Below are 26,345 nucleotides of genomic sequence, written 5' to 3'. Positions count from 1 at the left end.
TTTTCCTTTCTTTCCTTCTTTTTTTTTCTTTTCTTCCTTCCTTCCTTCCCTCTTTATTTTTTCTTTTATGTCATCACTGTATTTGTTTCTGTCTTGCAACCTCCTGTAATTGCTTATTTGCAAGTTTGTATTGACAAAGACTCTCTTCCTGACCAAATTTTAGTCAGGCTCCTCTGAGATCTCTTCCCCACTAGACCTCGAACCCCGCCCTAGGCGTCTGTCTGGCCTTACTAGCCTAGTCTTAGCAAAGCATCCTGCTAAGTCATCCTCCTACCGTCAATGTCTAAGCCCTTGACTCACCTTGAGCAAGAACTCTGTTAGGTTAGTTCAGTAAGAATCCTTCTACTTCGATGTTTCCTTAATAACTCAGCCCCTGGCTCACCTTGTTCCTTGACTATATCCTCCCCTGTTCTTGTTGTCCTCCGAGTTGAGCTTGATTCCTCTTTCCTATTGTAATAGTCTTGAATGATAGTCTTTCTAATTATTTCAATAAGTGTCGGAATAATTTTTTATTTAACAATGTGCTTCACGTTGTGACAGATGGTTGAGGAAAGATGCTTGAGGACTGTTTATTTTGTCCCACACTACCCCCACTTTAAAGAGCCTGAGACAGCATGGGATTGTTTCAGGTGGAATTTTTCGGTAAAGCTCAGGGGTAAGTCTCCTTATTCCCATAACCCTGAGAGTAACACACAGAGTAATACAGAGTACTTTTTAGGTTAGTGATAATAGTTCAGGACTCTAGAAGGACAGATGAAGTAGTCGTATAACAAAATCACTTTTATTTTCTGCTCAAGACAACATTAAACATTAACCAAATATTACATACTATACTTGATTTTCCAAACTCACATGCTGAAATTCTAACCTTTAAAGATGATACCACTAATGATGGTATTAGGAGGTGGGGTCTTTGGCAGTTACTTAGGTCATAAGGGTAGAGCCTTCATGAATAGAATTAGTGTTTTTATAAAACAAACTCTAGAGAGATCTCCAGTGACTTCTACCACATGAGGACACAGTGAAAAGGCACCATACGCTGGATAGAGGGCCTTCAGCAGAATACAACCATGTTGGTGACTTAAACTTGGACTTCCCAGCCTCCAGAACTGTGAGCAATGAATTTCCATTGTGCGTAAACCACCCACCATGTGGTATTCTGTTCTAGCAGTTCAAATGGACTAAGACTCCCACCCAGTATCCTTATCTCTCATCTCTTATTAATGGTTTGAAAATTCCAATGGCCACCCTATCAATAAGGGGGACAAAAGTGCCATGAACACAGGCCAGGTTCTCATTCTCTCTCTTCAGGTGATCTTGTTCCCTCACTTTTTCTATTTCAGAGGTTTGTTTTGCTCCCCGCCCAAACCCAGCCTCCCTTTCACTTTAAAGAGCCTAAGTCAGTATTGGAGTGTTTTAGGGCAAATTTTAGATAAAGTTCCTTATTTCTACAACCAACCCCAAGAGTGTTACACAGGGTATTATGTAGTATTGCTATCCAGTGACAACTTTTCCTTTCTTATTTGGGGAACGGAGAGTCTATTCTCTAACAGTTAATCCAGATAGTAAAGTAAATAAAACAGACATGCGGACATTCTCAAATCTTACACATACGAGCTATAGCACAGGCTTCCAGAACTATGGAGATTCTGACATTTTTAATCAACTTGGGTCACCTTTTCAGGAAAAGTTGCATTTAACTTTTTCCAAATCACTCATGGAAATAGTCATGTTAGGTGATAATGTTAAGTAAGAAAAAAAAAAAAAAAGAAAAAGAAGAATTCCTTGAAGAAATGGCACCGAAAGTACACACAGGGTCCAAGTGGTTACCATGAGCTTGAGACACTCTCCCTCCTTTAGAGGTATCAGAAATGACACACGCAGAGACTGCCACACACCATTGTGGGCATGGGAAGGTGCATTTGGGTAGGACCCGCCCCTTTCAAGGCTTCCTGTGTGACTTGCATTTTGCTCACCGGTTCTAATTTCTTCATTTCTCACTTCTTGACTTCCAGAAATGAAGAGGGTTCTCAGGGAGGAGCTCTGAAACACAACGTTCCACAGCCTGGCAATAGAGCAAATTCACTGAAGTGATGACAGGACCCGGGGAGAACGATGCTTTATTTGGGCTGGATATTTCTTTGGCTTGTCACAGGAGAGAGAATTAAAGGAATGAATTTTTCAGGTAGGGTTTTCACTTTTCATGTTAACACTGTGAGTCTTGTGGTCAAGGTTTGAAGTGTCAGGTAATCTGATGTATCAACAGCTTAACCTGTTAACACAGAGAATTTCCTTCCGACTGTTGAGATGGGTGCAGGAAGAGAGAAATGACTTGGGGGGGGGGGAATAGCTTTCAGCTGGTGCCACGCATCAATGAGGAGCCCAGTTGTGGTAGCGCGGTGTTCAGAGGGAGCAGCTGAAGAGGAATGAGGGACAGTATGGTCATCTTTAAAAGGCAATTGCTGTGCTACTGGCCAGCTCAAGTTCACCGGGAGGGAGTCGGAGCACGACGTTCTAAATGGAAGCAGGAAAGAAGACAGACAAAGGAGCCTAATTCGTCATGAAGTCTTGGACTCTTTCTAAATGTCAGTTACAGTTTGATTGTTTTCCCCTCCAGTTTTGTTGAGATATAAGGGACAGACAGCACGCACAAATTTAAGATACACAGCAAAATGATTTGACTTACGTGTAGAGTGAAAGGATTACCACGATAAGTTTAGTTAATATCCTTTATGTCTTATAGCTACCAAAAAAAGAGGGAAAAAAAAGAAGCTTCCTTGTTTTTTAGTCATGATGAGAACCCTTAGAACCCACTTTCTTAACAACCCTCAGATCTATCAGACAGGAGTGTTAACTAGAGTCGTTGTGTTCTCCAGTACGTTCCCAGTACTGCTGTATTTTATAACTGGAAGTTTGTGCCTTTTTGATCACCTCATCCAATTTCCCCACTCCCCAGCTAGCCTCAGGTAACCACAAATCTGATCTCTTTTTTTTTTTTTCTAAACAAATAGTTTTTTTTTCTAAACAAGTAAGTTTTACTTTTTCACAGTTAGACACTGAGAATAGTATTAGATGATTTTGTTTGTTCAGTTTCTTTTGTTATTTTTTTAAATGTTACTAAATTTCACTTTATTTTATTTTTATATATTGATTTATTTTTATTATGTTTATAAGTTTGGTTTTTGTTCTGTTTTGGTTTTGTTTTGAGACTTCGCATGTAAGTTTTATCATATGGTATCTGTCTCTCTGACTTATTTCACTTAGTATAATGCCCTCAAGGTCCATCCATGTTGTTGCAAATGACAGGATTTCCTCTTTTTTTATGGCTGAATAATATGTGTGTGTGTGTGTGTGTGTGTGTCCAACTTCTTTATTCATTCATCTGTTGAACAGTCTATTTCCATATCTTGATTATTATGAATAACACTGCTATGACCATAGAGGTGCAGAATATCTCTTCGACACAGTGTTTTCATTTCCTTTAGATATACTTTCAGAAATGAAATTTCTGCATCATACGGTAGTTCTATTTTTAATATTTTTGAGGAGCCTCCCTACTGTTTCCCATAGCGGATGTACCAATTTATAAACCCAACAGTGCCCAAGGGTTCCCTTTTCCCCACCCCCTTGCCAACATTTCTTATTTCTTCCCTTTTTTTGGTAAGCCATCCTGCCAGGTGCAAGCTGATATTTCACTGTGGTTTTGATTTGCAGTTCCCTAATGATCAGTGATGTTAGCATCTTTTTATGTACCTGTTGGTCAATTATATATGTTCTTTGGAAAAATGCTTATTCAGGGTCATTGCCCATTTTTAAGTGGCTTATTTGGGGGGTTTTGTTTGTTCACTCTTGTTTGTTGGTTTTGCTTTTGAGTTGTATGTGTTCTTGATGTATTTTGGATGTTAATCAGATATATTTTATTAGATACATGGTTTGAAGATTTTTTTTTCCTATTCTGTAGGTCATCTTTACATTTCGTTGATCATTTCTTTTGCTGTGCAGAAGCTTTTTAGTTTGAGGTAGTTCTACTTGCTAATTTTTTTTTCTACTTGCTAATTTTTTTTAAAGATTTCATTTATTTATTTGACAGAGAGAGATCAGAAGTAGACAGAGAGGCAGGCGGGGGGGGGCAGGAAGCAGGCTCCCTGCTGAGCAGAGAGCCCGATGCGGGACTCGATCCCAGGACCCTGAGATCATGACCTGAGCCGAAGGCAGCGGCTCAACCCACTGAGCCACCCAGGTGCCCTACTTGCTAATTTTTTAAAAAGATTTTATTTATTTATTTCAGAGAGATAGAGAGATCATGAGCAGTGGGGAGGACAGAGGGACAAGCAGACTCCCTGCTGAGTGGGGAGCCTGATGTGGGGCTCCATCCCAGGCCCCTGAGAACATGACCTGACCCGAAGGCAGATGCTTAACGGACTGGGCCACCCAGGCGCCTGATACTTTATTTTTTTATCTGGTTGCTTGTGCTTTAGATGTCATGTCCAAAAACTCATTGCCAAGGGGCAGTTTCATCTCCTAATGCATCTCTCTGTTGCTTGGTTCCTTGTGGTTTTCAGATTGCTTCAGCAAGAACCTGCTTTGGGAATATTCCTCGACGAGGGAGCAATTTTTCTTATTTTGTAACTTAACAGAGTCACAGACATGCCACTCATCCCACAGAAGTCAACTCTCACCAACCCAAGGCTCTGAAAACTTGCCCTGCAGTGGTTACAAGGACCTATCTGATGTCCAGTGGTATCTACAATTTCCAAATGGAAGTCTACCACAGGAAATAATGAACAACTCTGCTTACATGATTGAAAAGGGCATCCTACACTTTTTGACCACGGGAGTACGTAATGCTACATATATCTGTAGGCCCAGGATTAGGTATGTCCCAAATGCATTCTTATATGAAAACACTCCCCAATTCTATATTATCTGGATATAACATCTATGTTCACAGGACCTTATTACCTCTCCTAGGTGTTCTTGGGACAAAGCCTGTTGTGTCAAGACCATCTTAGAAGTTAAGCCTAAGACAAAACTACCCTGTATACCACAAAACTCTGTATCACATGAGCAATACCTTCTTCTTGGTAGCACTGCCCATATTTATTGTCCTAGCCTCAACTGCCAAAGTGATGCACAAGGTCCAGAGGTGACCTGGTACCAGGTAAGAATGACTTCTCCAAAGCTGATGTGAGAGTATGGTTTTTATGGTAAGATCTCCATAGATGCTTTATAGAAATGTGGGTTTGCGAATCTGAGGTCTAGAACTTCGCAAATACTTGTGCCTACAGAGAAGACATGACCTTCTTCAAGAAAGTTGTCTTTCTCCTTGGGAACCATAGAGTGTGATAGTGCAAGTAGGAGAACCACCTTTTTGCTCAGTGCCAACAAAATTTCTAAAATTTGAGTGCATTATTCATGAGGTAAGACATAAACTTGCAAACATCCACTAATGCAGGAGACCAGTTGAATTCATTTCTAGTGTCTTTGGAAAACAATGGGTACTTTTAGGGGGAAGGGAGACACCAATAAGTGAGGCCCAGAGGGTTTCTGAACAAAAAGGAGATGAGTGCTTTCCAAAGAGAGCACATCTGAGAGGACAGTAATGGCAAACATAGGTGGTCTAGGTGACAGGTGTCTTGCACAGGTGAGGGGGAGTAGGGAGGGCAGAAAGGCATTATAAAGAGGAAAGGGAGTGGGGGCAAGGAAGAGGCAATCTTCTTAATGGTTTTGAGTTATGAACCACATGTGAGTCAGCTTTATAACCAAGAACACTTAGTGTTGCCATGGTGTCTTACAGTTTTTACACATGTTAACAGATACACAAATGCAGCATAAGCATGTCCTTCAACATAACCCCATGGTAGTTGACCCCTGGGTGGTGGAAACAAAGAACAGAATTTAAATTGCCTCCTACACTTGGAATCATTGTTGGAAGTTCAATACTCTGCTGTGAAAAGTCACATAAAATGTTAAATATGACTTCAAAACTTGTTCGTTAAATATAAAAATACCATTTTATTTTATTTTAAAGATATTATTTATTTATTTGACAGATAGAGATCACAAGTAGGCAGAGACAGAGAGGAGGAGGAAGCAGGCTTCCCTGCTAAGCAGAGAGCCCGATGCAGGGCTCGATCCCAGGACCCTGGGATCATGACCTGAGCTGAAGGCAGAGGCTTTAACCCACTGAGCCATGCAGGCACCCCTAAAAATATCATTTTAAATTGCCACTGAAAGGGTCACACAAGGGACCCATGTTTAGCTGGTGGCTCTATGGACTCCAAGACTCAGCAATCAGAGAGTCATGTGGGTACAAGCAATGTGGTGTGAGAAGCCATTTCCTCACTCAATTCCACTGACACAATGGGTAGATAGGCGTTATGGTGTCTGCTATAGAAATAAGCATACGGGGCACCTGGGTGGCTCAGTTGGTTAAATGTCTGTCTTCCGCTCAGGTCATGATCCCAGGGTCCTGGGATCTAGCCCCACATCAGGTTCCCTGCTCAGTAGGGAGCCTGATTCTCCCTCTCCCTCTGCTTCTCCCCCTGCCTGTGCTCTCTCTCTCTCTGTCAAATAAATAAATAACATCTTTTAAAAAAAAGAAATAAGTACGCAGAGAGAACAAGTGATGTGATGTGTTGTAGGTCTCACATTTGTATTTTACAGGGCTCACTAAAATCCCAACTTAAGAAACGCATTAATTTCATAACCTTTAAAATGAGGTTAGCCAGAAGAGGCCATGATTCCATTCATTATTTTCAGTTCTCTCTTTTTCTAACTAAAGATTTCACTTATTTATTTGATAGACAGAGAGAAAGAGAGAGAGTGTACAAGTGGGGAGGAGTGGCAGGTAGAGGGAGAGGGAGAAGCAGGTTCTCCACTGAGCAGGGAACCAACTTAGAGCTCCATCCCAAGACCCTGAGATCACGACCTGAGCCAAAGGCATACGCTTAACCGACTGAGCCAGCCGGGTGCCCCTATTTTCAGTTCTCTTAAGAACAAAACTCCCCTGGGTTCAAAAGTATTTGTGGTCTGGGATGACAGATATCTTGCTACGTCAAGGTAGGCTATTCCTAGGCCAGTAAAGCGGGCTTGCCCCCAGTCATTTCAGATCCAAATGCGTTTATATTTTCAAGGATTGTACCCCTAAAATGAAGGCTGTTTTCACTCTCAGGGAAACAGAAGCCACACAATAGTTGTCAGCTTTCTGCATATATTGCTCTTATAAAAGAAACCCTAACAGGGTATGACATTCACAGAAGGAAGCTTGATTTCACGTCCTGGAGGTCTTGTCGGGATGTGTTTAGCAGTAAATAGGCATCTGTCCTAAGAGTGGGCAGACGATGGCTCTTGATCATTGTACGTTCTAACGCAGATTCGGATAAGTCATCATTCAAGTTAGGTTTCCCAGTTGCACGTATGTGTGCACGTGCCTACATGCACCTACGCACACACATACACACACACGCATGCACAGACATGCACACGTACGTGTGTGCCATAGCTTGAAATGTCCCATAACTCGCAGAAAGAGTGTATCACTAGAAGTGGTGACATTAGGCAGCAAATAATACACAATGCACCTCTCCTTCATGCTGAACCCTCAGTCCTCAGGTGGTGGGTGGGTCACATCTAAGCCGTCTCAGAAGAGATTGTCGATGCTAACACTAACTCAGTAGATGAAAACATGGTGTTATTGAATTCAGATGAAACTCCTGACGGGTGATGCCTTTGCCAGATGTATAGGATATCCCACTGAAATAAATCTATGGGCTTGCGGCTCTGGGGGCTTTCAGATTTTTAATAGACATGTCAAAAAATTTAGGCTTGGCAATTTTAAAAAAAGTATGTATTTTTAAAGATTGTATTTATTTAACAGAGAGACAGTGAGAGAGGGAACACAAGCAGGGGAAGTGGAGAATGAGAAGCAGGCTTCCTGCTGAGTGGGGAGCCCAAAGCTGGGCTCGATCCCAGGACCCTGGAATCATGACCTGAGCTGAAGGCAGACACTTAACAACTGAGCCACCCAGTTGGAATTGGAGATTCTTTTTTTTTTTTTTTTTAAAGATTTTATTTATTTATTTGACAGTCAGATCACAAGTAGGCAGCGAGGCAGGCAGAGAGAGAAGGGAGGAAGCAGGCTCCCTGCTGAGCAGAGAGCCCGATGTGGGGCTCGATCCCAGGACGCTGGGATCATGACCTGAGCCGAAGGCAGCGGCTTTAACCCACTGAGCCACCCAGGCGCCCCTGGAATTGGAGATTCTTAACTGAAATATTAAATGGCCACAAAGTCAGAGTTAAAGTGAATTATCTGTTCTTTACTCCAAGAACATTTTCACCATACTTGCTAATTTCTAAAAATATACTAAAAAATAGTCTACACAGATTTCATCTTAAATAAATGAAAATTACATTTAATGAGAGGGCATTTTACGTTCTTTAAGCAAAGCTATGACATGGGCAAAATCATAACAGGGCAGCGGGAGAAGTCCTTCTGCAATGACGTTGAGACACAAATGTCAGCGACCCTGCTGTGGCCTTTTGTCAGTTAGATGTGTGCCCCAAGCAACCTTTCCATTGGTGGTTTAGGACACTCTCGCTCATATGCCACACTCACTGGCCACAATGCTGATGTGGCTGCTGCATCACCTCTGAGCCCTCTGTTCCATGGAATGTACGCACTCAGACTGGCCGCTTCTCCTTTTCATTTCTTTTTGGCCTACTTTTCTCAGAGCCACGAGTACTCCTGGCATTCTGTGAGCCTAGTGACCCAGGGAACCAATGGGTTGGCGAGACTGGTTAGACCAAAGATCAATGTGGTTCCGAGTAGGGAAGAAGTAGAGATCGTTTTGGTTTGATTTCTGAAAAGTATTTTCAAGGTCAGTATATTAGCCCATTCAGCTGCTATCACCAAGCAATTTCAGAGCGCTCAAAGTCCTGCACAACTTCCTAACATCTGTTCAGTGCTATAACCCACATGTTGCCTACCCAATAGTGAAAACAGAGAAACTATTTTCTTCCTTGCCTTGAGCAGCATATCGATGCGGTCTACGATTGCATGAGCTTTAGGTCAGCCCCATAATGTGGTCAATTCATTCTTAGTTGGCAGGTGGGGGGGTTTTGTTTTGTTTTGTTTTTTATTTTTCAAAAGAACTGTGATCAAGCCAATTCATTTTTGTGCTAACATAGTAGAATTTGTAACCCACATTCCTGATTTTACATTTATTCTAATTAAATTCTGAATTGTTGGTTTTAGCTCACCATTCTGCATATCCATTGGAATTTATTTTGAAACCCACCATACTAAGCCATCATTCCCAGACTGGTGTGAATTGAGGATGAGAGGCAGGCATGATAGGTGTTAGCAAAAATACTGAACAGCCTGGCACTGAACAACCAGTCAGCTCAGCTATTGACTCTAGCTGATCCCATGGTCCCTTAATCTACAACTTGGAAAGTATTACTGTTCAGGTAACTTAAAAAGGGCACCCAGATGTTGACTCATTCAGCCTATGTGTATCTATTTTATTTAACAAAGACCTCATCAACGTATTTTCCAAATGACTCACTACAGTGAAGATGGAAGATTTCCTCTATTCCTATATTCCTCTGAGCCTCTGGTGTATTCATTTTATCATACAGAAAAAAATGACAGAACTGGCATGAATGTTGGTAATGGATAAGCCGGCTGATAGTCACCAACTTTTCCTTTTTGAGAACTCATAAGCTATCTTTCCAATAATCCATTCAAGACTTTGGCTATAGATGAACATCTAGCTCATTGGTCTATACTTTTCATAATGTACCCTTTTCCACTTAGAAGATAAATATGAGTACAAAATTTACATATAATTAGAATGTGGTCAGTTGATGATTAGGGCGGGAGACTGAAGCTGCAGGAGAAGTCAGATGGGTCACAGAAAACAGAAGCACAAGGGACACATGAATGGTGAGTGGCTCAACATGGTGGGAGCAGAGAAGTGTACTTAGGGTTAGGGCTGAAAAGAAAGGCTGCAGGTTGATTATGTGGTATGGTTATTAGGGGTCCCTCTTGGTGTGATTGAACTTTAAGAGTATGAATCCTGATCCAGGGAACTAGCTTTGGGGACAGAAAAGAGTTGGTGGCTGCTAGTGATATCTTCAAGGAATAAAATACAAAATGAAATACTTTGGGGAACATAAAAGAGATGACTCATGTTTTGGGTCTTTCTGGCTCAAATATTCACAACATTTAGCAAGTTGAGACAGTAGAAGTGAATTCAATGAAGGATGAAAAGAGCTCACATAGATCTGGACGTAGTGAGTCATTAAAACAGACATGGGAATGTCAAGTCCATAAGGGAGAGTAGGGCTAAAGATGTCCAGGCTGGGAGTCATCCCAGAGTAGATAGCAAAATCCCTAGGAAGAGCTCCACTGTGTTGTCCAATGGTGGGGAGAACCACTCCCATACAATAATACTGTGTGTATTGTCCTCCCTGGGGTAGCTGCACTGCCTGGTAGTATTAGAGCTTGATGACAGTAGAGGGTAACATTTCAATAACTGCTCCACCTAGAATATATTTTCTCTGTTCTTCTTGCTTCACACATTCATTTAAAGTCCCGTTTTAGTGTCTTCCTCTTTTCTGCATGCCTCTCTTCTAAGACTTACTGACACTCTTCATACAGGTTCACATTGAGATATTCCTCCTTCCATATTTTGTTCAAGACTGTTTCATAGCTGAGCAAAACAGCCCCATTACCATCTCTCTGTCCTACTGGAATCATTTGTGATCGTCTTACCAGAATGGGTTCCCCATCATTCTTGACACAAATGGCCTTTCCCTTAACTGTTTTCTTTGATGTTTCCTTTTAGTTCCATCTCATTAAGTTTTAGAATACATATGAAGTCATACTTCTTTAATTTTTATTTTTTAAGATTTTATTCATTTATTTGAGATAGATAGAGCCCACAAGCAGGGGTGGGGGAAAAGCAGACTCCCTGTTGAGCAGGGGGCCTGACTCAATCCCAGGACCCTGAGATCACAACCTGAGCCAAAGGCAGATGCTTAAGCAACTGAGCCACCTAGGTCCCCCCCATACTTACCTTTTTATGAAAAAAAAAAAAAAATCAGATGTTTGGCCCATCCCCACTGTGGTCAGCTGAGGTCTCAGTCATGACTCTGGAGCTGCTCCCCCATTACTTTCTTGGATGATTTATGACACACCTCTGCTCCAATTGTCACTCATTCTATGTGATTATTGTATTCTCTGGAGTTTTATCTCTGAATTTCACTCCATGCTCTGATCTTTCTTTTGAAGGGGTCCCTGACCCTTGAGATCAGCTGATCTATATTTAACATTGTCTGCCCCACTTTTTTGTTTTCTTTTACTTCCTGCCTGCAGCTGCCCCTCTCTGACCCATTCTGACACTCAGGCTCTTTGCCAACTTACTGGAAGTCCCTTCTTGGGCCACAGAAACCACACCAGAGACTTGGAGTAGGGGAATCCCTGCTCCTATGAGTTAGCATGAGAAGTGGAAGGGATTTTCCTCAATGAGAACATGAAACTCAAGAGTCAGAAAAATTCACATTGACCCCCAGTCCTCTCAGTTGCTAGCTCTGGGATACAGAGCAATATATGAACTCCAAAACCTCAGTTTCCTTCTAGAGCTGTGCAGTCCAAGTCAGAGAATCCTTTGAGCGAATCACATGAGAAAGAATTTTATAATTTGTATAGGCAAGAGATACCTATTATTTTGTTATTTGTGTTCCTTATCTCTGCTTTGGACTGCTGTGATAAGAGATACAGTCTGGGGGCTATTTGTTGGAGATTGGAAGCCCATGTGCTACATGGAAGTTAGGGGCTACAGAATTACTGGTACAGTGAAACTCAACCATGCACAGATACTTATCAAGCCCTTACTATGTCTTAGCCCCTAGTGATACAGAGGTGATTACATGACTCTTACACTTCAAGACCTTTCAATTATACATACTTCATTCACTCAGCATTTACAAAGAGCTTACTCATGCTGCCTGCTTGCTGTATACTAGAGACATAAAGACCAACTGTCTACATGCAATCAGCCTCTTCACCATGGCCTTATTTCCTATAGCCATGCTCCATTTCAGACATTTCCAGAATGGCACTTACCTTCAGTGGAGTGATTCCCGCATATTCCTCAAGGCTCTGGTTAGCCCGGAGGGAGCATCCCTGCTTCCTGTTAAATGAGCCAAGGCTGCTCAAGTGCTTCATACTCTGGCTTACTCCTTGGGTCTGCCTTCTTAGACCGAGTGCTCTCCCAGTCTCAGAAGGCAGTCACAGCTCCATATCCTCTGATGAGAGAGATCTATGTTCATTCCTGCCAGTGTGTCCAGGAGCAGCTCTGTGTCTTGGCACAAAGGCTGTCTCAACACTGATGTAGAAAGAGGTAACTGTCCACATAAATTACGACCAAAGGACTATGAGCAATCGTGGGAGTCTAGGAGCATACAGGGACTTGTTCTGCTGGAAGAGTGCCTGGTCACTCCCTCCGCGAGTTACCTCTTGAGTTAAGAGTTAAAGACTGAGCTGTAGCTTACCCAGTGGTGGAGAAAGTGGTGGGAGAGATGTATGGACACATGGATGGAGAAAAAACATGGTTATTGGGGCACCTGGGTGGCTCAGTGGGTTAAGGCCTCTGTCTTCAGCTCAGGTCATGATCCCAGGGTCCTGGGATCAAGCTCCACATCCAGCTCTCTGCTCAGTGGGGAGCCTGCTTCCTCCTCTCTCTCTGCTTGCCTCTCTGCCTATTTGTGATCTCTATCTGTCAAATAAATAGATAAAATCTTAAAAAAAAAAAAAGTACATCGTTATTTAGGAAATGGCCAGTAGGTGAAAAGGCAGTAGCAGGAAATGAGAGCAGGAAGGCATGGTAAGTTCAGGCTGGGGAGAACTTTGGACCTTAGAAGAGCATCCCTGATGGATATGCTAAATAAGGGAAAGAAATGTTCATAATTGTTTGGGTCCTCTATGAGTTCTTTTGTTTCTCACTCATCAATTATTCTTTGTCATATCTGTATACACCTGTTTAGTTATTTACTTAATATTTTTAATTTAAATTTCACCTTTTTTGAGTTAAATCTATTTAGAGAAGAAACTTTGTATTAGCCCCATACACACACAAAAAAAACTATTGTCAGTTTCCATAAATATAAATACACACAGTTTAAAAAAAAATCATTGAGGTATCAACTCCTTAAAGCACTATGAGGTTTCTAGAATATTCTCAGAGGCCTGAAGTCATGCTTTGGGAAATACTAGGCTAAATAAGTTTGTGGATCAGTTGGCTTTGACGCCTCGATCACAACAGATAAGGTAATTGTATTTAAAAATGCCTCTCATGAGCCAATGAGAATCTTACAAGTACAACTTCTGAGCAGAAGCTCTTCATAGCTTGGGTGATGCTCTCATTTGTGAAGTTTTTCTATTGTTGTGACTAATATTAATAACAATTATTTGGCTAAAGAAGGTTATTTATTTTTCTCGTCCCTTGGATTAGAATGGAAAGCTACTCCCTGAAGAAAGGAGCAACTCAATCCTGGTGGATGAAGTTTACGAAGAACAGGACGGCACATATGTATGCGATTACATGGAGTCGGCTAACACAAGTTCACGGACAGTCAGAGCTGTTGTTCAAGTGATAACCATCGGTAAGGGAGATTTTCATATCAAGATCTGGGATTTGAAACCCCATTATCCAATTAAAGTAAATTCCTTTGGCTTAGTCATGGTTTCCCTTTTTGAAAAAAAAAAATTATAATCCTATACCGGTAGTCATAGGAAGCCTTACATGCGCGAAAACATTAATTTTCCCATTAACCTAGATTCCATCCCCCAGGGAAGGCTTAGTTCTGGATCACATTCAAATTGTCACAAGTTGGGTCACCAAGGGAGTGAGTATGGAGAGAAGAGGGCCTGGAATGGAGGCCTGGAGGATTGCAGTACTTGGAGGGATTGGGAAGAAGAGTAGGATCCTAGAATTGCTAAAGCAGGGGTATGAGCACAGAGGGAAACTGCCCCTGGGCGAGTGACAGTGACTAAAGTTATCTCCTGGCAGAGGGAGTGAAGCTCTGCCTTGGTGCTGACGTTTGAGAACTCATCATTGGGTCTGGGAAGATGGCAGTCGTTATTTACACAAGTGACTGGGTACTGGTGGAAGGATGGGGAGAGGAGCTATAAAGGAAGTGAAATTGATGACGTGGGAGAGAGATCATTTCAAGGTTCAAGACCTTTTGTAGGGAAGAGGGCTAGAGAGTGAACAACACAGCAGAGAACAAGGAAGAAAACTGATATGCACGAGAACCACACAGAAAGCAGAGCCCCCAAACACACTGGGAAGTGAGCAGAGAGGCAGAAGGTGAACGGGAGAGTAGGGAAACAGGGAAGCAAAAGACGAGAGGGTTCCAAGAGATGGTGTCCAGCAGTGTCCAATGGTACTGGGAAATAAAGCTGAAGAAAAACTCCATTGTGCCCAATGGAATTAGGTGCCAGGAGGTCACTGAGGTCTTGAGCTAAAGCAGTGTCTGTAGAGTGATGGGGGCAGGCATCGAACTCCACAGGAAGTGGAAGAAGGAGGATGAGCATATAGAAGGAGAATGAATGCAGCAGGGAAATGAGGTAAAGGGATTTTTCTCTGTTTTAAGATAGAGAGACTGGGGCACCTGGGTGGCTCAGTGGGTTAAACCCTCTGCCTTCAGCTCAGGTCATGATCTCAGGGTCCTGGGATCGAGCCCCATGTCAGGTTCTCTGCTCAGCGGGGAGCCTGCTTCCCCCTCTCCCTCTGTCTGCCTCTCTGCCTACTTGTGATCTCTGTCTGTCAAGTAAATAAAATCTTTAAAAAAAAGTTTAAGATAGAGAGACTGAGCATGGATAAATGCCAACGGGAAGAAGTGATGGGGGAGGAGTGGAGAGGAGAGAAAGAGGGAGAGAGAGAGAGAGAGAGTGGGGCAAATATACAAGGGAGAACTGGAATCTTTGAGGGAAAAAGTCCCTGAGAAGTAAGAGGACAATGTCTAGAGCAGAGGTGATGAGTCTTCCTTTATCAGGAGATAGACGTAGTCAAGAGGATGTTTGACCATAGTGCTCTATTTGACAGTTTGGGGCAGGAAACTGAGGGATAAATGAGTAATGTGGAGCCAGACTCACCTTTATTTTGATGTAAACCACAAACTGGGTGATGGAGGGGGTGGAGTCCAGGCTGGCTGATGTGGGCATTTTCTCAGGTGTGTCCTTCTGAATTACTCAGCCAGATGGTGCTAAAAAGCAATCTTGTAGGAGAAGACAGGAATGGGGGTTCAGGTCTGCGATGGTTGAGCAGGGCTGGTGTGGAAGAAAACGCACCGGGTGGATAAGGTTTTATCAGGGACTAATGTTTTGCTAGCACCTGCGGGCTGATGTCATGGTCGTTTTTGGAGGCTTTTTTTTTTTTTTTTAAGATTGTGTTTATTTACTTGACAGACAGAGATCACAAGTAGGCAGAGAGGCAGGCAGAGAGAGAGGAGGAAGCAGACTCCCTGCGGAGCAGAGAGCCCGATGTAGGGCTCTATCCTAGGACCCGGGGATCATGACCTGAGCCGAAGGCAGAGGCTTTAACCCACTGAGCCACCCAGCTTTCACGTGGAAACCTAAGTTCCTAGCCTTATAGAATATGACTCAAAATTGAAGAGGGAGCCCCCAAGTATTGAAATCAAAGTACCCCTTTGTACACGTATCTTCAGCAAGCAGGCTTTCAGATTTCCCAGTGCACATAATAATTTCTATTTTCCTCTTTTAGTGAAAGACACTAATCACAAACCAGATATTCTGGATCCCATCAAGGACACACTGGAAGTAGAACTTGGTAAGGTGGGTTGTGTTATCGCCATTGAATGACACTGTGCTTCTGGGAGCAGGTCTAAGTGTGGTATAATGAAAAGAGTCTCGGGATTTTTTTTTAAAGATTTTATTTATTTGTCAGAGAGAAATGGAGAAAGAGAACACAAGCCGGGGGAGTGTCAGGCAGAGAGGCAAAGGGAGAAGCAGGCTCCCCACTGAGCAAGAAGCCTACTGCGGGACTCCATCCCAGAATCCTGGGATCATGACCTGAGCCGAAGGCAGACGTTTAATTGACTGAGCCACCCAAGCATCCCGAGGCTTGATATTTGAAGTCAAACAGAATTGAGTATGAATCTTGGCTCAGCCAATGGCTACTTTTGTGACCTTATGGAGTTACTTATTCTTTCTAAGCTTCAGGTTTTAAATCTATAAACAGACAGAAGAAAACTGACCTCATCTGGATGAATCAAGAAATGTAGGCTAATGTATGTTAGGTGGCTGGTGCCACCTAACATGATCAATAGATTTTAGATTCTTCCTTACTCATCCCAGAAGCAGGTGTTACATATATTATTAGGTCCACTGGTGAGTCTGTAAGTTTAACCAATTTGCCAACTTGAATAGCATGAATCTTTGCAAGCATGGTGTTTGGTGTGGCCTTTAAGATAATTATAGAGAATTATAGAGGAACGCTACATCCCCTCATATTCCCAAGTAGTGTCTTCTTTTGGGTAGAGGTGTGAAGTGACTTTCCTATTGGTCTTCTTGTATTTTATCAACTTCAATAACATCTACATTTTCCCACACAGTAAAATAAGAACTGCTCAATTTAAAACCAAGTACTGGTTATTCCAATAAAATAAGCGCTCTTTTAAATGCTAAAATATTTATAATTATAAATGGCAAAATCGGTACTATGGTAAAAGACCGCTAGATGGCAGTATCAGTGTGTCCTGATTATGGAAATAGAATTTGCAAAACCAGCAGCATCACAAGAATGCAAGGAAGGAGGAAAGAAAAAAAAAATTAGTAATTCAAAAATAGCCAAGCTACATATGGTTCCAGTGAATTTTGAAGAATTACAGGGCAGGGGGACATTATTAAGATGCAAAGATGATTCTTTTTAAAGGTGAAAATTTGGGTTTGAGGCAGAATGTATCTGGATAGCCCTTATGGAAAAAAACAGGTAGAAAGAGGATAATGTAATAATACGCATCCCTACCTTAGTACATTGTTCAGGAAACTGATGGATATCTAAATAATTTCTTCTTTAAACCACATTAGCATAACCTCACAATTTTATTTTATTTTATTTTTAACTTATTTGACAGTCAGAGATCACAAGGAGGCAGAGAGGCAGGCGGGGGGTGGGAGGGGTGGACGGGTAAGCAGGCTCCCTGCTGAGCAGAGAACCCGATGCGGGGCTCGTTCCCAGGACCCTGAGATCATGACCTGAGCCGAAGGCAGAGGCCTTAACCCACTGAGCCACCCAGGCGCCCCTCACAATTTTAATTTAATATGCAAATACTGGTCCGCGGTAAAATGTTCTTTGTTAACACACCTCGTACTCAACAGCAGCAGGGTTAGAAGAACAGGCTGGTCACTGAGGGGACTCCTCATTTTCCCCGTGTCTATCCTCCAACCACATCAGAATTCTTAATGCTATGACCATATAGCCGCAGGTTTGAGATACAAGTATTGCCCATTCTGGTTTGTTTCCAGATGAGAAACAGCTAGGTTTGGTTACCCCTGGCACGTCTGTTTTTTACCTACAAACATGATTGCGGTCACGGATGATCTTCAGGTGGAGTCCTCCTCCTGAGGACAAAGCGTTCTCACCGACTTCCTATTTTCTGCGTCACCTTCATTTTCAGGAAAGCCTTTAACTCTTAACTGCACGGCACGATTTGGCTACCAAAAGGACTTTATGCCTGTAATAAAATGGTACATTAAAGATTCTGACCGGGAGTGGGAAGTCCCAACATCTGAGGAGATCAGGTAAGAAGGAAATCAGCAGACTGTTATTGTTTCTAACCCACACTAAATGCTTTCACCTTTGGAAACCTTAAAAATGCTGGAGGGATGGGGTGGCTGGGGGATGGACACTGGGAAGGGTATATGCTATAGTGAGTGCTGTGAATTGTGTAAGACTGGTGATTCACACACCTGTACCCCTGAAACAAATATTACATTAAATGTTAATAAAAATAAATGTAGACCCAGAGGTGAACCGGCAGGCCCAGTTGACAGTGTGGCCACTAGCGCCCACTAGTGGTGAATAGAAAAGCACGGAAATGCGAAGTTCAGGTTCATTTTATTTTATTATTTTTTAAAAATTTTAAAAAGACATTTATTTATTTATTTATTTATTTATTTATTTGACACAGAGAGAGAGAGAGCGAGAGATCACAAGCAGGCAGAGAGGCAGGTAGAGAGAGAGGGGGAAGCAGGCTCCCTGCTGAGCAGAGAGCCTGACGTGGGACTCCATCCCAGGACCCTGAGATCATGACCTGAGCTGAAGGCAGAGGCTTAACCCCCTGAACCACCCAGGTACCCCGAGGTTCATTTTAAACAGCAGTTTCTGATAAGCCATAAAATATCTAAGTTTTGTGAATATTTGTGAGCCTCAGTTTGTAGCAACAGTTTGATGCAGCTGCTTTAAACATCAGGCTGACAAGCAGACAGGCATACCCACCCAGGCTGCCTGGATAGAAGTAACACGTCCAGCCAATGGGAAAGAATGCTGCCCTCCCCCTACCCCATTTTTTCCCAGCGCCTTCCATTTAGAGTAGTGGTGGGTTCAGGCATCCAAATCTTCAGTTATTAACAGTCTGGGATATATCTGGAGGAAAATGCACAATAATGAGTCTGACCAAGAATATGTGAAGCGAGGAACAGTTGAAGCAATCCAAACGGAAAAGAGGATGAAGAGATGGGATATCTGTCTTGAAGTCCTTACGTTTTATGGAAACTAGAGTTAGTTTGTTGCTCTCTGGAGCACAGAACCCCGATTAGAGGTCAGAATTTACTGGGAAGACAGTTTGGCTTAATAGAAAGGAAAACTCTAGCTATTCAGAGCTATCCAACACCTCATGAAGCCGAACTCTGGTCCCTGGAAAGATTAAGTGTTTGGATCTAATCGGTCAGGGCTGTCACTAAAAAAGAGTCTCTTGTTTTTCCAAAATTTGTTCCCAAGTAATAGTCTATGTATTAAGCACTTCCTTCTGATTCTTAAAACATTTCAATGAACAAGTGTAATATTTTGAAAAGTACACATTACTACAAAAAGTAAAGAACAAATTTTGATAACAATAGTAGAATTTAGCAAGAACTTCTAAGACAAGAGAAGTCACACAAGTGCTCGGGTTTGAATATCTGTTTTCCACCTATTGGCAATGTGACCTTTGACCCCTGCAAGACTCCATCCCACCACCTGTAATCTATGGACACTTATGTCCACTTTCCAAGGTCCCTGTAGGGAGCTGATATAGTAGACGTGACATGCTCACCTGACCAGTAAGAAGCATTTAGTGAATATGAGTTGGTATTGCAGGGTCCAAGCACCACAGCCTAAAACCCCATCCATATAAACAGTATTCCTTCATGTAAGACAGACTATAGATTGGCAACTTTAGAGAACCCAGACTATGAATAAATACTGAGACTTACAACTTGCTGGATGGGGCAGAATGGCATTAGGCCCAGGACTCAGGCTGCCACTTGCAAGCAGAGTGACCTTGGACTGTCACCTACCTACTGTTTGTGTTGGTGGCCAAGTCAGGTGGCCAAGTTGGGGTGTTCCTACTCTTACCTCATGGGGGCTCCTGTGAGGTGAGGCATGAAGGAGATTTGATAGTCCACATTTAGTGTTCAAAAGAGTGAGCACAGATACATGATAAACCTCTGGTGGAAGGGAGCCAATAGTCAATATTATTCTTTTTTTTTTTTTTTAAAGATTTTATTTATTTATTTCTCAGAGAGAGAGAGAGAGAGAGAGAGAGAACAGGCAGACACAGTGGCAGAGGGAGAAGCAGGCTCCCTGCGGAGCAAGGAGCCTGATGCGGGACTCGATCCCAGGATGCTGGGATCATGACCTGAGCCGAAGGCAGCCACCTAACCAACTGAGCCACCCAGGCGTCCCAATATTATTCTTAAATTATTTTTACTGTCTGTTTTCTTTTTTAAAATTTTTATTTATTTATTTATTTAATGTTTATATATATATATATATATATATATTTTTTTTTTTTTTTTTGACAGAAAGACAGAGAGAGATCACAAGTAGGCAGAGAGGCAGGCAGAGAAAGGGGGGGAAGCCGGATCCCTGCTGAGCAGAGAGCCCAATGCGGGGCTCGATCCCAGGACCCTGAGATCATGACCTGAGCCGAAGGCAGAAGCTTAACCCACTGAGCCACCAGGCACCCCTTTACTGTCTGTTTTCAAGGAAAATGTTTAGAGTAATAAAGGTAGGATGAGGGCCACCATAAATTAAATCCTGGTATAAATGCATAAAATGATGCCTAGCAGATTCAATAATCAAAAAATGATCCCCCAGGATCAGATGGTCAATCTTACGTTCTTCGGGCATCTCCCTTTACTCTTTGATCCCTTAGCTCTTCTGAAAGCCAAACTGTTTGGTGGCTAATATGAATGCCAAATATTGCAAAAGGTGGTCAGTTTGTGCTACTGAATGAGTAGGGTGTTCATCCTTCTTTCCTAGTGTAAAATCTACCAAAAAGGATAAAGTCATTGCCTGCATCATCCACTTCAAAGAAGTTACTCAGAGGGAGCTTCACAGGAAGCTTATTTGCTTCGCCCAGAACTCCGTTGGGAACACTACCCAGTCCCTCCAACTGAAAGAAAAGCAAGCAGGTAAGCCTGGAAGGTTGCCACACCATGTACACAACTGCTTTTATCTGAGAGGAGAGGAATTTTCCTAAAGAATTGTAATGATGATGACAGCAATTATGCTTGCTAGTCACCGGACACTCTGCACTTCGCTTGTATTAAACCATTTGATACTTTGACCAAGGGCACATCAATAGTAAGTTTCCTGTCAGTGATACAGAACTGGTCCTCTTAACTAATACCCTATGTATGGGAGCTCTGTTAGAAAAACCTGTCATTCATTCATTCAATTATTCATTTATTCAGTTTACAAATACCTAACAGGTACCGTGCTAGGACCTAGCTCCCTTTTAGGGTTTTCATTTCCTGCCTTCTCAATTCAGAGACCATGATGATCGGGTATTGGAGTCATCTTGCTTACTGCTCTGGGTGATATGTGTAACATCACAGATCACAGCCTTTTAAAGGTGGAGTGGAAATTCCTGGTAGAGAATAGTTTTGAAATTTCTTTAATAAGACACTCAATGATAAGCTTGATATCATTCATTCAATTAATAAATAAATAAATTAATTAATAGATGCAAGTTTTGAATGCTACTGAGGCTTATAGGAGACAAAATTTGTGCTTGGCCATAGTGGATGCTCTGTAATGGGGCTCCAGCTAGGAGAGGGGTGTGGAAGGTCTGATGTATTAGGTACAGTGGAGGGTATGAAATGAAACCAAGCCATGCATAGCTCCTGGCCTCAGGAAGTTTAGACTTTACTGATGATGATAGTGCATGAAAATAATTTATAATATGCAATGACAGGGTGTAAATGGGTTTTGTGGAGGTTTATGGGAGAAAAATAACTAAAAATGGCCATAATCAGTTTCCCTGGCCACCCCAATCAGGAGTGGCCCGTTCCTGTGAATTGTCTCCTATTCATTGCAAGACAGTCTCCTCAAGATATAATTATACATGTTTCCAGCTTCAAGAGGATGCTTCCAAGAGAAATGATTTTGATAAAATAATAGCATCAGAAAAGGTGGTGGGTGGGCCCACAGCATTGGTTGGAATGTGGTCTTGTCCCTGGAAAGCTGTCTCTGCATTTGCTCATGGCTGCCATGTTTCCCCCAGTGGTGTTCCTATACATCCTGCTTGGCACGGTCATGACCCTGGCAGGCATGCTGATGGCAGCTGCTCTGCTCTACATGTACTGGATTGAAATAGTCCTGCTGTACCGAACCTACCAGAGCAAGGATGAGACCCTCGGGGGTAAGGCGACCCCCAACTTGCTTCTGAATTTTCCTCTCTGAACTGACTTAGAGGGAGAAACTCAAGAAATGGATGTTCCCTGGTAGAGAAGGTCCTGTCACTCAGCTTTTGAGACCTTCTTCCACATCTGGTGGCTTCAAACCTGGGAGAGCTGGGAGCAGGTGGAGGCACAACTTCTTCTCAGTCCATTTACCAGGAATCTTGCTGACCAGTGATGCTATTGTAGATAGAGCATGTTGGGCTTGAAAATAATCTCTCTGCTCACCAACCTAATGCGATATGACAAATGACCCAACATTCCTGTGCCTTAGTTTCCTCTCCTGTAAAATGGGATTGTAATCACCATCACAATGAATGCTCTGAGGACTCACTGAGTTAAGACATAGTAATCATTCAGAAGAGCATCTAGCACATAGTAAACACTCACTAGAAGCCAACTGTTATTGTCTCTTGAGTACTGAGCACATGACAGTCAGGTGTATTGGTGGCTTGAACTGTCACAGTGATCCTGCAAGCCTGGTGCAGGGATGTGAAGTCATGGGCCCAAAACTGAACTGCAGGGATGGTGCTAGAATTGGATATTTGGACCCAGGCAATTTGGTTTAGAGCCCCCATTAGTTATTACCTTGATTAGCCTCATCTATAAAACAAGGGGCTTTGAAGATGGTGGCAATGTTCAAGAAGTATGAAAGTCTATAAAATCCAAGTACTATTACAATGAATGAAGTTATCTGCACACTTCCCCAGGAGACGGGATCATAGTACTTATTAGTGTCTGCTTCTTTAGAATAGAAGAGCTTGCTTGAGTGTTTTTCTAGCCCCAGAGGTCCCTAAAATCAGAAGGTTTGCAGGTTTAGTGAATGATTCTCTTGCTTGGAAAGGGCAGGATGCCTTCTGCTGGATTCCCAGGCTTATTACTTCCCATGTCTGCGCTTGCCCCGCACTGAGAATTCAGTAAGGAGCTGTCAGATCTACAGGAAAAGGACAAGTAAAGCGATGCATCAATCGTTCCTTTCTTTAGACCAGTTATTCATGCAAGAAATCCTTAAGCCAAGAGTGTTTTTTGAGAATTATTTCTTTAAATTGGCTTTTTAGCTTTTACGAGTTGAGTAAGTTATTTAACCAATGTCTTAGTCATCCCCCTAGATGACTTATGCTTTTTTTTTTTAACTAAAATGATATTTATCTTAAGATTCTAGAGCTTGTACAGGAGAGCCAATCAACCATGAACCTTTCAAATCTGTCCTTTCTCTTTTCGCTTCGCATAGACAGTAACCTATTGAGGAGGCAGAACCCGGTTTTAAGGCATGGTGATTCATTGCCCTTCTGTGGCTGATCTAATGTTTTACAGCAAAATGGCTGTTTCCTTAGAAGTTAATGCTGGATACCCAAAATTTCAGAGAGAAATAGAAGGGTGAAGTTGCAAAGGACCTACGAGAGGTCCAGTACTCCCTTTCGCTAACTTCATTTCCAAAGAAATTTAATGTTTCCAGAGTACAGAAAAATCCAAGCCTGCTGGAGTTTCACAGGGATATGGAAGGAACAGAGATGACTAGGGTGTGTCACACATTTAAATGACACAGCCCTTCCCTGCTGGCCATGCCCCATTCTCCCCCATTCCCCCCCACCCCCAGCAGTGAGGAACTTTGCAGATGAGCCTCATGGGCCTCCATTCTTCAGCATTCTTCAGCATCCCTCTTTCTTATGTCCTGGACCTCCCCCCCTCTCTCTTCTTTTTCTACTGCTGGCATTTCCATCCAGTAGGGGTTCTCTTTATGTCCTGTTCAGCAAGTGTAGCACCAATAGCATCAGCCCCCCACCCCCACCCCGGGCTATCATTTGCTACTGTAACATTTCTATTTGCCAGCCATTGTGCAAAGGACTAGAATATGACTCAGTTATGTCCAGATGCAGAAGCCCATGAGTTAACTTTAGAGATTTTCTCCCTCTCTTGGTTGGTTAGTTACATAGCACATCCCAGTACTCAATGTGCATTTGTCATAACCCACTCAACAGAGGCACATGAGACTTTACAAATACTCTGAAAAGAGTTTTGAAAATATGATTTCCCATCTGGAAAGCAGGGGAAAAGTATATTTATCCTGTGAGCCTACTTTGAGCTGGACACCAAGCACTTTATATACCTGATATCGTGCAACCCCGAAAACATTCCACCAGGGCGTTCTTATTACAGCCTTTCACACACGGGGATTCTAAAATAGGTACATGTGCTGTTAGCTCTGTCCTCTGCAAGGTGCTGGGTCTTGGCAGTGCTTTGCTCGCTGGATGTTACCACGCTTTGACGGAACAGAGTCTTTGATGTGTAACTCCTGAGACAGCAACAGTGCAGTGCAAAGAAAACTCAGAGGAACCCCCAAGTATGTGTGATTTAATCACAGAAGCCACAGATGTTTGATCTGACCTCAGTGAAAAGGCAGGAGTGCGTCATAAATTAGAATTCAAATCCGGTTGGATAATTGACACCACTCAGCAGTATGATTCTGAAATGGACACAGCTGCTGCTTTTTATTGTGACATCAATTCAGTAAAGAGCCCAGAACTTAATTTTTGCATATATAAAGTAGGATACAAAGCCAGTGTAGAGATACCACGATAGTGAGGCGTAGGTAAATGGTTGACTTTTTTTTAAAATTGTTTTTCTTCCTCAGATAAAAAGGTATTTGATGCTTTTGTATCTTATGCAAAATGGAGCTCTTTTGGGAGTGAGGTCACTTCATCTCTGAGCGAGGAATACCTGGCTCTGAATCTGTTCCCTGAAGTTCTGGAAAACAAATATGGATACAACTTGTGTTTGCTCGAAAGAGATGTGGCCCCGGGAGGAGGTAGGTCCTGCGTGCCAAGAGAAGATCTAGAACAAAAAGGACAGTTGAAAACAAGTGCTCTGTGGGCTTTCCTGTCATTCCTTCTGTTGGGATATACCTCTTCTGGAAAGTTCCATGAGCTTAGAATAGGTTGGGCCACAGCACAGGAGAACATGTGTTGCAGAGACATGTTCTGTTGTCCAAAAAAAAAAAAAAAATCCATCTTCGGAAAAAATGACTGGGCCCTATGGAGGCTTTCCTGAACAAAGATAGAGTTCCTGCCTCCTCTGTAGGAAGTCATCTCTGTTATCCTAAATAAGTGGTCCCCCAGCTTTGTAAGACTCTACTGGCCACAACCCTCAGCACTGGGTAAGGCACTGGCCACTCATCAGATGTGCAGATCTCATTCCGTACCTCCCTTCCCCTTCCTCAGGTATCCCACCAGGGAGCCTGGGTCATCCCATGCCCCCCTGTTATCCCAGCCTGCCTTGTGCCAACAAGCTCTGCTCCTAGAGGAATTGAGCATTTGAGGACATGGAACACAAAGAGAGGCATGTAAATCTGAGAGTCACCTGAGACCAGAGTGTATCTTCAACTGTCAGCAGAGCTAATACTGAAAAAGGGGCATAGAGAACCATGCTTGCTTTTCTCCTTCCCCAAGAGTGCCTTTGAAAGGAACCCTCTGGGTAGATCTGGGAGATTCAGAGATTCGGGGTTGTGGAAACTCCAGGTTTAGCAATAACAGTTTCTTTAACTCTATTTCCAGTGTATGCAGAAGACATTGTGAACGTGATTAAGAAAAGTAGAAGAGGAATATTTATCTTGAGCCCCAGCTATGTCAGTGGACCCAGTGTCTTTGAACTACAAGCCGCAGTGAATCTGGCCTTGGATGATCAAACACTGAAACTAATTTTAATTAAGTTCTGCTCCTTCCAAGAGCCAGAGTCTCTACCTCATCTTGTGAAAAGAGCTCTCCGGGTTTTGCCCACGGTCACTTGGAGAAACTTAAAATCAGTCCCTCCCAATTCCAGGTTCTGGACTCAGATACGCTACCATATGCCAGTGAAAAACTCAAAAGGATTCAGGTGGAACCATCTCAGAAGTATCCCTGAGTTTTTTCACTGGAAATGACTCAGTGAAACAGAAACCACTGGGAGGAGCTCCCAGCCTAGGGAATGGTGAAGCAGACCTTGAACCATCTCCTCCCTGTCTCTAGTGAGTAGAGATGTGGATGGACAGAACACAGCACGGATTGAGCTGATAGAAAATGGGAAGTGTTTTGTCGACTCTGAGCAAGCCTGGCAGGCCCGGGAATGACCCCAAAGCTCTGGATAGTGCCTCCGATAGCCTCTGGACAGAGGGAGAGTACATTCTCCAGATGCTTGCACACATCCAGCACACAAAGCCCCTCAGACCTTCCAAGCGGTCTGAGCTGAATTGGCAGATACAGTCACTTTTGCTTTGTGTTTATCGGCTACCATGTCTGCTATTTATTATATATATAAATTTATATCCATTTGCAATCAAATAAATATTATTTTATTCGAAGTGACTGATTTAAACTTTGCCTAAAGCTTCTCTGTT

The 26,345-nt window shown here is 42.7% G+C and overlaps 1 protein-coding gene across 1 annotated transcript; it reads left to right on the top strand.

Moving 5' to 3' along the window:
• Positions 1-2,115: 2,115 nt before the first annotated feature.
• IL18RAP (interleukin 18 receptor accessory protein) lies at positions 2,116-26,345 on the top strand (the record flags this gene model as incomplete). The annotated part of the gene is made up of 10 exons (XM_080814500.1): positions 2,116-2,185; positions 4,563-4,875; positions 4,972-5,161; positions 13,521-13,671; positions 15,795-15,860; positions 17,710-17,833; positions 20,556-20,707; positions 21,802-21,939; positions 24,609-24,782; positions 25,528-26,345. 10 exons carry the CDS (start codon positions 2,116-2,118, stop codon positions 25,890-25,892), a joined length of 1,743 nt encoding a protein of 580 aa, XP_080670626.1. The 3' UTR covers positions 25,893-26,345.

The sequence above is a fragment of the Martes martes genome, assembly GCF_963455335.1.
Source record: "Martes martes genome assembly, chromosome: 9".
Lineage (NCBI taxonomy): Eukaryota > Metazoa > Chordata > Mammalia > Carnivora > Mustelidae > Martes > Martes martes.
Note: the sequence above shows the minus strand (reverse complement) of the source record. Positions and strands in the feature narration are given on the sequence as shown.